The 14,794-nt window shown below is 33.9% G+C and overlaps 1 protein-coding gene across 1 annotated transcript; it reads right to left on the bottom strand.

Annotated features, from left to right (window-relative positions):
- Window positions 1–7,595: 7,595 nt before the first annotated feature.
- On the bottom strand, window positions 7,596–12,267 carry LOC105178776 (zinc finger CCCH domain-containing protein 18). The gene is made up of 8 exons (XM_011102325.2): window positions 12,212–12,267; window positions 10,372–11,343; window positions 10,112–10,279; window positions 9,847–10,026; window positions 8,982–9,058; window positions 8,679–8,840; window positions 8,429–8,534; window positions 7,596–8,101 (listed from the first exon to the last, which is right to left on the bottom strand). Exons 2-8 carry the CDS (start codon window positions 11,328–11,330, stop codon window positions 8,059–8,061), a joined length of 1,695 nt encoding a protein of 564 aa, XP_011100627.1. The 5' UTR covers window positions 11,331–11,343; window positions 12,212–12,267; the 3' UTR covers window positions 7,596–8,058.
- Window positions 12,268–14,794: the final 2,527 nt, after the last annotated feature.

Raw genomic sequence — 14,794 nt, forward strand, 5'->3', positions numbered from 1 at the left:
CTATGTCCTCCATCCTTGCCTCGCTCTTGATCACATTATCTACTAGTTCCTCCTTATCCTCCTGAACTGGACAATCCTCATTTTCAGCTGCCACATCTTCCTCTTCATCCTGATCTTCTTTCATTTTATATTCATACTCACTGTCACTATCATCAAACTCCTCACCCCCTGAAGAAGACTTATTGTCATTTAAGCCACCCACAACTTTATCCCCCTCAAACTCATCACCCTCCTGAGCAACTATCTACCCATTTATATAGATATCTACCTCCTTCAAATGCTGAAATTTAGCAAATATATCATTCAAGGCTGAAGTTGAAGTTATTTGTTTCAGCACTTTTTCTTCTTTTATAAAGTAAGTCTTGTCCCCTCTAATCCCCACATAGTTGCCTAACTCATTCAATGTACCAAGGCCCACATATTTGTACTCAACCTTGCCAAATTTATATATTTTCCCTCCCATATATCCTACTTTTATCATACTCCCTCCATAATGAATACTCATTGTAATGTGCCCACTATTGTTGGCTGGAAAAAAGAAACACAAAGAAAAAAAAAAAAGAACAACAGAAATAACATTGTCAAAAAAAGAACAATAGCAAAAAGAATACAAAAAATAATAGGAAAAACACAAACGTCTAAATAGAAAAATCAACAGAGGACCACAATCTACCAAATATGCATACCAGCACACAACTTTTAATACATGAAGGGACCACACGCTTTTAGATTTTCGAACAAAAAACAAATTAAAAAAACAGTGTTCACATGTGAAAAAGACAACAACATTAACGCTAAAAACAAACATCATTCAACACAATTTTTACTCATGGGTGGTTGACAAAGACAATACACGAAATTTATTCATAGTTGAGTCAAAAAATACGGTACTTAGGGATGAAAACTAACCGCAATCGGGGGGAGGATCGCCATTGAGGGATGGATCTCTCATCACCACCATTTTAGCGGCAAAAATTTTAGGTTTCACATAATATCAGAGTGAAATTATAAAAGAGGGGAGAGAAATTAAGGTTGAAGAATTTAGGAGAGTTCTGCTTCTGCTCGTTCATTTGGCTGAGAAGAGTCACGTGCTTTGCACGTGACTTATATTTTTACCAGTTATACACGTCATTATCTACGTGGAAATACACGTGGCTATACTGGCTATTTTTTCACCATGGCCTTTCCAAGTCAGCAATTTTTTATGGAAATATCCAAATTAGCCGAAAAATTGGCAATAACATCCTAATTCGTATTTGATCGATCCATTTATTGGTCAAAATGTGATAACAACGAAAGTTAGTATACTAAAATTAATTGCGGACAAAGTTAATGGACCAAAAAAAAAATTTCCCCGTATTGAAAATTCTTCTTCCATCTTAGTAGCATTAGAGCGCATATCCTCCACAACTTTTGTTAACTCATTAAGCATCTCTAAGAGTAGAACTGACTGAACTTGCACTTATAGATCAAGAGCTACTTCCCAATTCATATAAGTGTCCTTTAGAAGGACCTCCAGTTATATCATACCAAGTTGAGAGATCGAATTAAGACTAGGAAGAAACATCAGTAGAACCCATTTTTTCAAGGTAATTATCCTATGCAAGTACATTAGATACAAAGAAACATTTCTGTAATAAAAGTCTAACAAAATTTCTCAATATATATACCAACCAATATTTAAATACCAATGACAATTTATACTTACACTAATTCTTTTGGATTTATTGTCGATGAACTCCCCAATTCCTTTGTTTTCTCTATGTCATCTTTGAAATACCTCAAGATCAGTTACTTCTCTACCAAGTTCTTTTTCCTATAGTTTACAAAATAATATTAGTTCACATGTCAAAAAATTGCATAAAATATTAGTTTACAAATTCCTCCTTTAGATTCATTGTAAAGATTGTAAGATACACAAGTTGTAAAGTATGAACTAAAAAAGAAGTTCCATGTTCATTCATTTATAGATTTCTTTAGGATTATTATCTGCAGCAAGTTGCATGTAATATAAATGGGATGGATTATACAGTAAATACAACCACAAATATGTCAATACATTGAACAACTATGACATAAGAAATTGTGGCAGTAGCCTCATGAACATCAAAACTGGACATAATATCACTTTGAATGCAACTTGGGTGGCAAACAAGGTGATAGATGTATGGTGTCTGAGTTGAAGCAGATATAATTACACAGCAAATTCTATGCACATGTTGTCTCATGCTGTATGCATGTGCTTAGAGTATGTCGAGAATCTTAAGAAAATAAGCAGACCCTCTCTTACTGATTCAGCTACTATGAAACAGAGATCCAATCCATTATTTTTCAACAGAAAATTGAGTAGAGTATACCTATATCCATTCACTTACCAATCCTTATATCCTTATAATTCATCAATAATTCACTGCGCCCACCCTAACATACAACAACTTAATTGTCATCCACTTCCAAAGGTCTGAATTGACCTTCCATAGCTTCTCTAGTACTGGATAAAAGTATTATTTTAGTTCGCTAAATATGTCTAATTTTAATTTTAGTCCGATAATTATGTCAATTTTTGTTTAGATCCAGTAACTTATGAAATTGCTTACTTTTAGTCCTCTGGCAGATTTCGAACAAGTTTACCCCTATGCAACTTTTGAAAGGCAGTTTTAGTCCATATGCACTCATATGAGTAAAATTATCCGAAAATCTGCCAGAGGACTAAAAGTAAGCAATTTCGTAAGTTACTAAACCTAAACAAAATATCAGACTAAAATTAAAACTAGGCATACTTAGCGGATTAAAATAATACTTTTTCCCTAATACTGTATAATTCTAGTTAATAACTAGCTACTCAAAATTACTACAAAATTAATTACATTGATCAACACATTCTTTGTCATCCATCTTTCCTTTTTCTTTTTCAATAAATTAGCTTCAAGTAGTGAATGATGAAATTAACAAGAAGCTTCAACCTCCTATTAATCAAATTATTATGAACACGAACCCTTCTTCTTCTAATTCATCACCTGCTGCTACTGCTTCTGCCCCCCCACAGTTAATTTCTTTTCAAAACTCAAATACATCGTCATATCTTCCAACACATTCAGAATTTACACAATCAAGCTAAAGAAGAATTCAAAATTGCAAGGGTTCAATTCGGTTCGGCTCACTAGGTCTGTAAAAAAATATCAAACCAAAAATCGAATGTTTTTTTGGAAAAATCAAACCAAAATTTTCAATTTGGTTTTTGGTTCAAATCACATTTTCGGTTCGATTTGATTCAAATGGTTTAACCGAATTATGAACACCCCTAATCGTCACTAGTGAGAGGAAGAAGGAGTTGAGAAGAGAGAAAACGGTAAGTCAGGGGAGAAGAAGAAAGGGGTGGTCACTGGTAAGAGAAAACATTAAGAGAATTGAGTGTTTTTTATTAAAAAAATTAATAAAAAATTTACTTTTAGTTTTATTATAATTGATTAAAATTAAAATTTTAATACATTATAATTATACAAATATATATATATTATCATGTCTTATAAAATTCTTCAACTTAATTAATCTTAAATAAAAGGATTCTTATTTTTTGTATTTTAGTATTTTCATAAATAAAAAATTTCCTGTTTACAACTTCAGAGATGAAAATTTCCGTCGGTAAATTAAAAATAAATTAGCTGCGAAAATGCAGATGGAAATAACCAAAAGAATTAAGTGTCAGTCATCCCAATTTTTGAAGCAATCATTTAATAATATCAAAGATGAAAATAAAGACGGAATATAATATATTTTAGCAGAGTAGTATATCGTCTCTAAATCCATCTCTGATATAGAAATTATTAATAATTTATCATAAAGAAAAGTTTGGGTCTCTAAACATATCCTTGATACCTGTTTTCTTGTAGTGAAAATTATATTATATCTCAATTCTATTTAATATATATATGCATATATAAAAAACTTTATATAATTTATATATTTGAAAAAGAAATTTATATACAGAACGTATATATATTAAATAAAAGGATTAAATGCAATTTTTGTCCTGTAACTATAGCCCAATTCTATTTTAGTCCTTTATCTTTTTAGGGTTTGGATTTGGTCCTCTATGTAATTCAATTGCTCAATTTTAGTACTATTTTGGCCAAAAAAATACCCAGCCCACCGGAAATTTACGCTCCTACGTGGACATTTAAATTGGGGCTGGGGCCTTATTGATTGACATTTAAATGACTTGACAAATTTTCGAATTAAAAAAAAAAATGACGTCTTTTTCCACGTCACGAAAAAGAAGCAAAACACTCTCAGCAAACACAACACCTCATACACTTTATATAAGAGAAAGCAACAACCCCATTTCCCAAATGAAGAACCCTAATCTCGATTTCACTCTTCTTGCTACTTCTCTCTCTAAAATTCCTTCAATGTCCGCTGTTACAAGTTCGAATGAGTGTCATTGTGGAAGACCCACAGTGATGTGAACGGCGTGGACGAACGAGAACCCGGCGAGAAGGTTTCACTCATGCCAGCAGTAAAAGGTAAGAAAACCCACCTTGGTTTGGAATTTCTCTAAAAAAATTATTTTTTTGCTGTGTTTAAAGGGTTATTTTTGTGGTTTTTGGCAGAGAGGAGGGTGTAGGTTTTTTGCATGGGAGGATCCCCCAATATGCCAAAGGGCTAGGGCCATTATTCCAGGTTTGTTGAAGAGAAAATAAATGGCCTGGAAGCAGAGTTGAAGTGCTAAGGAAGAGAAACAAGAAAAATAAAAAAATCTTTGTTGGTTTAGCTTTCCTTTTGATGATTTTGTGTTGGTTGTTGAAATAGGTAGGTAAATTTTGTGGTGTTGTTGTTGTTGTAGTAGAAGGAAAATATTCCTTTGCAATTATCGAATGTACAAGTGTATTTGGTTTTGATTCGAAATTATATTTGGTAATGTACAATTGTAAATTTTGTGTTGTTGTTGCTCTTTTTGGATTTTTGATTTTATGGAACCTAAAATGTAGAATCTGAAATAATTGAAAAACTGGAATGAAACATCTAAAAAAATGAAAAATTGGAATTAAACATCTGCAACAATGGAATTGAACATCTGCTAAACCCCTAAATCCAGCTTGTTTAAACTTATTGTGCAAATACCTCACACAAAATTTGTGATCACATCCCGGGAAAACTTCTTCAATTGTTTGAATTAAGCCTTTTTGTTTATCAGACATGAATGTATATTCATATTCCCTAGTTATATTAAGATTTAAGATCATTTTTCAAAATAATTAGAAACCACTCCCATGTCTCTATGCATTCTTTATTCACAACAGCATATGCAATAGGGTATAAACAATTGTTTGGATCAACACCTATTGCAGTGAGAAGAATACCCCCATTAGGCCCCTTCAATTGACATCTATCAACCCCAATTATAGGCCTACATCCAGCTTTAAACCCAGTCTTCAATGCCCCAAAACACACATAAAATCTACTAAATCTTTCCTCCCCATGTATCTGTTCAGTTCCCACAATCACAGTAGATATAGGATTAGTCTTTCTTATATCCTCTGAATAGTCCCAAAGTGGCTGTACTGCCATTGAGGACTGCCTTCAAGTTCCTTTAATGCTGCTTTTTTAGCTCTATAAGCCAGATGCCTAGACACATTCACCCTCAACTCATTTATTATGTCCACTCTAAATCCCTTCACACATCTCTTCGGATCAAACTTAAACTTCTGCAAGTACTTATCTTTTATCCAATTTGTCTTCACATTTTTTACTTCAAAAATTTGAGGACATGAATGATGGTCCCTCAAGAGGTTTATCTGGAAAGTTTCTTCACCCTTTACCTTAATTGCATGCATTGTCCATTCACAGTCAGGATTTCCACAGTTTGCGTATACCCTCACTTTGTCATTTTTGATGAATTTTAGTGTTCTCTTGGTCTTAATTGCATAAGACTGCAGTGCCTTCTTAAATTCGGCTTTATTGCTTAACATCATCCCCAATTCAAAAGTTGGGTCATAGGTTTCTTCAGGGTTAAATACTTGGTAAGAAGGTCCAGTTCCCTCCCCATCTGAGTCCCTATGTTCATCTAGGTCTCCATCATTGTCAACAATATATGTTTCTTCATTTTCGGATTCAGAAGATTCACTGCATTCCCCCCCAACTAGTGCCTGTAGCCTACAAACTTCATCCTCTTCATTCACTTCTTCCATCTCAAAATCACTATCAACTAAATCTTCATCCCCTCACCCTCACCAACATCAGCCTCCTCACCAACACCAACCCCCTCACCATCCTCACCATCACCAACCTCAACCCCTTCACCAACCTCACCACCCTCAAGCCCCTCACCCCCTTCAGCACACTAAACCCCCTTACCCAGAAACTGATAACCCTCACCCAATTCAGCACCATCACCACCCTCACCATCACCAACTTCAACACCCTCAGTCCCCTTACCCACACCCATATCCACATCCACATATATTGACATCTCTCTAGCTTTTCTAAACCTCTTATATTGCCTTTCAAAATCATTGTTATCAATCAACAATTTAAATCATTTGTTAAGAAGTATATAGAACCTTCTATCCCTTATTATCCCAACACTATCACATATAATATTCAATATCTCCATACAATACTCTTTAGGCAAAACATAGTTAAATTTACTGACACTATCCCCTATGTACTTTCCTTCGGGAACATGTGTGGCTTCACCATCAAAGTGCACAGAAAGTGTAATAGAATCACTTTTAGGGTCTGTACAATATTTAAAAAAAAAAAAAAAAAACATAGTCATTCAACAGTAACAGTAACAGTACGTGCAGAGCATTATTTTAAACATATAAATCATAAAAAATATGGGACCACAAGCAATAAATAATATCTGGAAAGAAACAACACATGCCAACCATACACTAAACAAAAAACATTATGGGACCACATGCAATAAACAACACAAGCAATAAACAACAAAAAGGCGGAGGAAAAACAACAAATAACTCAAAAAACAATAAAAAAAAAAAACCAACTTTAAAACATAGAAAACTTACGGTACATAGGCGGAGGCGAGCCCAAGTGACGCTCAGGCCGTTTCATCACCATCGTGGACCAGATTTTCGTCTGATTTTTGAAACTTACGTGAAGGCGATTTGCGGGAGACAGGTTTTGTTGAGTTCTTCGTTTTGGGAGAGACGGGTTTTAGGGATTTGGGGATTTCTCTCTATTCAATCGTGTGTTTGTTGAGTGTTTGGTGTGTTTAGTGTGTTTGCTGAAAAAGAAGCCATGTAATTTATTTTTTTTTAATTCGAAAATTTGGCAAGTCAAAAAAATGTAAACCAATGTGGTTTCAGCCCTAATTTAAATGGTCCACATAGGCAATTTCCGGCGAGCTGGGTATTTTTTCGATCAAAATAATACTAAAATTGAGCAATTCAATTACATAGAGGACCAAATCTAAACCCTAGAAAGATAAAGGACTAAAATGGGATTGGGCTATAGTTACATGACGAAAATTGCATTTAATCCTAAATAAAATACTAGATATTTTACCATTATGCAATAAAAGAACTCAACTACATAAAATAATCTTCATTGCTCTTGCTCCTATCAAAAGCCTATACAATTTCTCAAACCCTGATCCTGATGAGATAATTATCGTCAGCTGAAAAAACGATCAATAGATGCTACAAAAACACATCCATATTGACAACATAGTAGTTACAACATCATTAAATTATCAGAACACATATATGTACTCAAGGTTCTCTTCTTGTGCCCACACAAGAAGTGTTTTTCCCAGTACAAGAACATGCAGGTTCTATCTAAGGTTGTCTTATTCAGTTTCGGCTTATTCCCAATACATGAATTGAAATCTAATCTTACACACACAAAATATTCTTACAATTTAAGTGTCACTCTTTCTTGTGTGGGATCGCCGTACTTCCGCACAATATTTGAGTGACTCGTAGTATACAAACACAGACCACCGAAACAGCATCAGCATCAGAGTTCAGCATTCAGCACTCTAATCCCTTTGCTGTTTATGATCTATATGGTTGGTGAAATGCCATATGCAAATTAATCCCCGAACGGGCTGTCTGGAAGATTTAGCTCTTCAGAACTGCAAATTTCATGAAAAAGAAATGAAATCAGGAAAAGAAAAGGTGAGGAAACATATTTTTAAGCAAATATATATCCTTGAAATCCAAGAGTGATGCGGCCACAATGAACTAAATAAATACATTAATCGAACATCATATCGTTCCTTAAAGCAAGTAGAGAAAAAGACTATGTTGAAGCTATTGATCGCAGAAAGCATGAATGAGACATTCATCTTGCCTGCCGAATATGCAGAATATGTTGAAACGTGACAAAATGTTGATGTTGATATCGGTTTTACAATGAGAGCAGATATCCAATTATAGAAATGCAAGAATGAAATATTTACCTTTGCTGGTTTTTGTTGCTTGTCTTGATGTCATGTACTTTCCCTTTGCCGGTGTAACCAATGTGTGGAAAATCTTCCAGAGAATCAAGTTGAAGCTCATATTGTTCTGCACTAAGTATAGCATACTTTAGGCGAAAAAGGTTAAAGAAACGGAGCATGAAAACATAGTCATATTATTTAGGAAAGAGGGTTGTAAAAAAAATGAGGATCAACAAAATTGAGATGGTTTCTTGGGTAGGAAATTAACAACCTTTTGGAGGGCTCGGATTCTTGATGATCGAGGCATGATTATGGCTCGAAGAAGTAGTAGCTTCTGTCTCCAAAACATGCTTCCTCTCGAGTTCTACCAACTGTTCTTTTTCTTCAATTAGCTGCTGCTTTGGCGACGTTTTGTTTTGGCACGGTTTTGGTGCTACATGAGGAAAAACATAGACAACATAGAGTAATTTAGGGTATCAAATCAAATTACTCGATGCCAAATGAATGAGCTTTGGAAGTGGAAAAGAAACAATATCATAAAACTTGGTAAAATGGGAAAATGTTGGAGTCTTGCTTGGAGGGCTCTTGGATTCTGCATCTGGAAAGTATGGAACGTTCGGAATTGGATGCGGGGCTTTCTCCTCCGTCTTTCTGCAGGAAAATACATCAACTAGAACATCACACACTACTTTTAGAAAGAAAATCCTAATCCTAAAATGTCCACATTTAGGCAAAAAAGGAAGAGGAAGATTCACTCTCACAGAGATTGTGTGTATTCATCTTCAAGCATGTAAATTTAGAGCAAGTACATGAATGCAATCAGAGAGAACTGAGGGAAGAGGATATGCTGCAAGTTTGTCAAAATCCTCAGACGTCTCTCGTCCTTAAATTTAGTATGTGATGTAAGAACAGCAGCATATACTTGAGCAAAAAGATTTCAAGTTTTGGTCATTAGCATGAGAAACTGATGAATCAAAGTGCTTCAGCTCCACTTGCATTCTAGTAAATCAAGTTTGAGAATAAGCTTTTGGATATCGACTTTGATGAAGACTTGATATGATAAAGTGTCCTAATCTTTGTGTTTGAAAATTTAGAAGTTCATGTAGAAGTACTAGTCCAGGTGAAGATACATATTCGAATGAATTACTTCCATATCAAGAATATAACCGGTGAAGATGCACGTGTAACGCATTCGCTTTAATGGATAACAGAAAACAAGCCGGATAACGACACGAGAAACACGACAGAAGCAGAGATTATGCAGAGCGTCATAAATGAGCATAATCTGTGTCGCATGTCCGACAATTATCTAAACAATGTGAAACAAACTTGTAGATTTCTTTGCTGAAAAGGTCGTTAGACATTCCTATACATGCCAATTGGCCGAAAAAGGACTGAAACAAACTCACAGATTTTATTGTAAGGAAGCTGTTAATTACCTCTCAATGACCAGTGGTTTATGACGATAAGGCTTCACCAGTACTTGTGCGCCAGCAATAAAGTGAGGATTCGTTTTTGTCAGGACGAGGGCGGCTGTCTCCGGGTAAGCAAAAGTCACGAATCCATACATCCTCTTCTCTTGGCTAGGGATCCTAACTTCTCGGACAGGCCCGTAATTGCTGAAAATAAAGATAAAGCTTGTGTTATACAAAAGACCCACTGTAGGGATATTTGAACTCAACGATCTCATGAAAACTTCCTTACCTGAAATAGTCGTCGACATCTTGCTCACTAAATATGCTCAGCGGAGGGAAAGTCAGATAAACTTGGCACGTTCCAACTCCACCTGACTCTTGTTCCTGTCTTTCTGCGATGAATTTCAGGTACTTAGGAATATCTTCTCCCAAAATAATAGATTGCTGCCCATGTGGTCTGCATCCAAAACAACAAAAGAAACATGAAAAATGTCAATCAGTTTTTGCTGCTGAAGAATGCATCAAACAAGAAATGTTCTCATACTAAACCTGTCAATCAGTCGAATGCAGCTTGTCATTTGAGCAAGAAGTTGAGTGAGGAGACAACCTACTTTTCCTTTACTATGAGCCTCTGTGAAATACCCCTCCGCCTGAAGTACCTTCCCGTATTTATCATAGTACAGAATCGGCAGCGAAGAGATCGAAACAGGAATTCCTCTTCTACATTTCAAAAGTTCAATCAGTTCCCTCTCGAGCTGCTTAACAGATCCATTCACCGATTGATCTGAAGTTGGGGGATTAAGAACCATGCAGTAACCATTGTCCATTTGGAGTACATGCAGGTACTTACAGTTGCCACCGTACTTGCAATATCCCTGCCTAAAGTTATCACAGATCTGCATTGATGATTCAGGTAAGTGTGGACAGACATCAGCTGAGCTCGAAGACTTTTGATTGACTACCTGATGCTTTGCCAGTTCCATGCAGTAGTTCTGTGCATGGAAATCTGAACCAGCCAAGCTACAAGATGATCCCAACTGATCTTCCAAAGACAAGAACTGAGCTTGATTCCCGAGACTGGATCCTCCAGCTGCTGAATTCGAATAAGCCACCGGCCAGTATTGCAAGTTTTGAATTACAGACTGGCCAATAGGGACTTGAGACATCAATTGGCTGTTTTCAGCTGGAAGAGCTGCAGGCGGCCAAGTAGAACGAGACGAAGCTGGTACAAAAGGAGTGAACTTTGTAGGAAGATTGGAGCCTAAAGAGCGTTTCGGTTGTGGAGCTGAAACAAGAGCAGACAAGCTCGGTTTGGGAGTTAAGCTGAGTTCTTGCTTAACTTTTTGGATCAAGGACTGGATTATGTATTCTGGGCTGAAGGCCAACCTTAGCATTTCAAGCTCACCGAAATCTTTTAACAGGAGATAGCCGATAATCTTGGACACATTTTCAGGTTCTAGCTTCTGAATCCTCTGAAAAACCATCTTTGTAGACTCGGAATAATCCATCTCCAAGTTCAACCTGACAAGAACAAGGAATGCTGCTTAGATACACTTAAGATGTTCGATCAGACAATGGACGATAGTACAAGAATGCTACCAAATACAGAACTGATCAAAATCAGCTCAGTATCACATTAAAAAACACTAGAACGAAACTAGTCAACTGAAAACACATATCAACAAACACATGCATGGATAATTAAGCATTAGTTTAGTGCTCAGATACTGTATTTACACTACCCACTGGTAAAGAAGCAAATTTTGGTAAAATTGTGGATTCTTAAAACATCTATTGAAGAAGATAATTTCCTGATTTTCTTGAAACTTCCATTCACATGTAGTAAATCCAATTAAACTCACTTCCTTAAAACTAAACATTGTATCAGAGTAAGGTGGATTCAGAACTGCTGCCTGAAAATCAACAAACAGTATCATGATTGCACTACGTGAACCGAGGATAAATCAAGAACATGCAATAAATCTTAGATTGAAAATGGAGCAAGAAAACAACATAAGTTGTGGCTCAATCCCGAATACTCAACTCAAACAAGAAAAAGAAGGAAAAACAATTCTTTCAACTTCATGAAGAAATTAATACCGCCCCCCCCATCCCCCCCCCCCCCCCCAAAAAAAAAAAGCAGCATCTGCATGTTCCATTTTCCATGAAAACTTCATCTTTTCATTGAAAAAAATCACTTCTTGCACAAAGAAATGTTCAAGAAATGAGCCCATTGATTCCTTTTTCCACATGCAGGAGTAGAAAAATCCTTGTGGTACAAGAACTAGCTATGATGAGGAAAACCCATGTCGAATTATATAGTAAGAAAAGGGAGTAAAAAAGAGCAAGAATCAGGCCTTTTGAAGCAAAAGAATCTTGAAAAACCCACCAAATCTTAGTGCAGAAGGGCTCTGATAAAGGAGTTGAGTGTGCAGAAATGTGTGTGTTCTGAGAAATTTGCTGGGCATATTGTGGGTTTTGGTGGGTATAAATGTGGGTTGAGTCCCAAAAAAAGACAACATTGCTCACGAACCAGAAGAGGTAAAGGACACAGAAAAAAGCCTTGTCTTTTGTCAGCTAACTTTCAGTTTCTTCTTCTTCTTCTTCTTCTATACATGCAAATAAACGCACCGATCCATCTCTTTTTTTTTCCCATCTCTGCAGCTTCCAACAAATGAACTTCTGAAAGTTACATTGAGATCATTACAGTGCAATACTTGTACTTTACGGTGTGATTAGCATAGAGTTTAGGAAAAGTGGCTAATCACTCATATTCTAATTCAAATTCAACTCAGTCAAATTTAAATTAATTATATGACAAGTGTAATATATTTGTGATGTAATTAACATATAATTAAAAAATAATAATCAATTACATAATAAAGATGCTATACTTAATCTGTAATTGATTCCTATCAAACTTAATTCAAATAAGAATTTTCCACATTTATTTAATTTACCAACCTTGTTCATCCTATGCTCCAATTAACATAATCACGTTGTGTGTTATTTTTTTCACTTTAAGATATATAATATTTTCTAGCAGTGAATTAAATTTTTTATTTCAAATTATGTTATTTAATCTTTTACTTCAATTAATATACACAAATATTATATGTATAAAAATTAAGTTATTTTTTTTATTTAATGTAAGACTTAACTTTAATATATATATATATATTAAATAAAGTAAAAGATACTATAAAAATTTGAAATAAAAAAATCCAATTTGCCCAACTTAGCATAGTTAGCCTCAGTATAGAAGTTTTAACACGAAAGTTAATTTATTCTCTTGAAATACTACTAAACTCGAAATTCTATACAAGGGAGAATTGCATTCTCCTACATTATGGGTGTAATTATTTGTAAATTTTTTATAGTTTAAAAAATTATATTTAGCACTCTTAATGTTTGCTTCCATCTAATAAATGAACCCTTATTGTTTGATCAAAATTCACTGAATTTGCTGATATTAACGAAAAAAAAATTGATATTTATCCTAAATTGACTTATTACTGATTTTTGCAGGTAAAACAATTTTTTACGAACTAAACTACTTTTATAACTGTGAAGATATCTCCTCACATGCATTAAATAAGAGGATAATTTGATCATAAAAATATTTATTTGACATGCAATAAGTCAATCGGAGTTAAATATAATTCTTTTTATTTTTTTATAATATCAGCAAATTCGATAATTTTTTATTAACTGAGGGACTTATTTGTTAGACAAAAGCAAACATTAAGGGTGCTACATATAATTTCTCAAACCACAGAAAATTTACGTATAATTGCACCAAACCTCATAAAGAAGAGTGTAATTATCCCTATATATATAATACCGATTGATACATAAAAATATATTTTTAACTTATACTTTATTATTAAGAAACAACACCTCTTGATATCTCTTTTAAATTTTTAATATTGTTTCACCAAGTATTTTACTCTATTTTTAACTTTCAATTTTCTCAATTTCTCCACCTCCATGTACTTTTAACTTCTTAATCTTATAACTTTCTTCTCTTTCTCTTTTCTATTTTTTTTTTTTTTAGCTAACGGTACACAATCATTATACACTCTAGATGTATGTAAAAATATTTAAAAATTATAAATAATTAATATTTTTATTAATTAATAAGTTCGTTATTAATCAAAGGATAGTAACTTCATCCCACGCACATGGCGGGATTTGAACCCATGACCTCTAAAATTATAAAATCTCAATTTCACCAATTGAATTATGCCTCATTGCCCATTATTTGCCCTTGTTAACATTAATGGATTTTTATTCAACTGCTTCATATATCTTTCACAATTATTTTGTTTTATAAGAGATCATGAATTATAATTATTAATTGAAAATGTTACCTATTACATAGTAAAAAATGGGGAAAAGTACGAGAAAATTAGCATATATTTATGAAATGTAATAAAGAAAAATATTGCAATATTATGGTAGAATTTATGCATTTCAGTGTTCTCTTTTTTATAGTGGGATTTGAAATCTCATTTATGGTAGTGGCATATTTAGGCTAATGGTTGATTTTTTTTAATTTTAAATTCTATTACATATCTCGTATTATTATTAATATATATATACATGAATAAAACTCATATTATTTATATATGTAATCAGAAAAATACTTTATATACACAATATATATATATATATTAAATAAAATACGAAATGCAGCATTAATTAATTTATATACAATAGCACATTTATCTTAAGCGTTGGTTATTATTAGTGAAAATTCGACCGATTAGAATATTAGGGGCCGGGGAAGGTAAATAAAATTTTTTTAACTGGGTTATGTGTAAGCCACATGTAATTTTTTAGTCAAATTAATTGAAAATTTAACTAAAATCATATATTAAAATTTTGAAGTTATAAAACTAAATTACAAAACTCAATTTTTGAAGAATAAAATATATGTACCCACTTAAATTAAATTACAAAACTAAAA

This window comes from Sesamum indicum, unplaced genomic scaffold (genome assembly GCF_000512975.1).
Source record: "Sesamum indicum cultivar Zhongzhi No. 13 unplaced genomic scaffold, S_indicum_v1.0 scaffold00057, whole genome shotgun sequence".
In the NCBI taxonomy this organism is placed as follows: Eukaryota; Viridiplantae; Streptophyta; class Magnoliopsida; order Lamiales; family Pedaliaceae; genus Sesamum; species Sesamum indicum.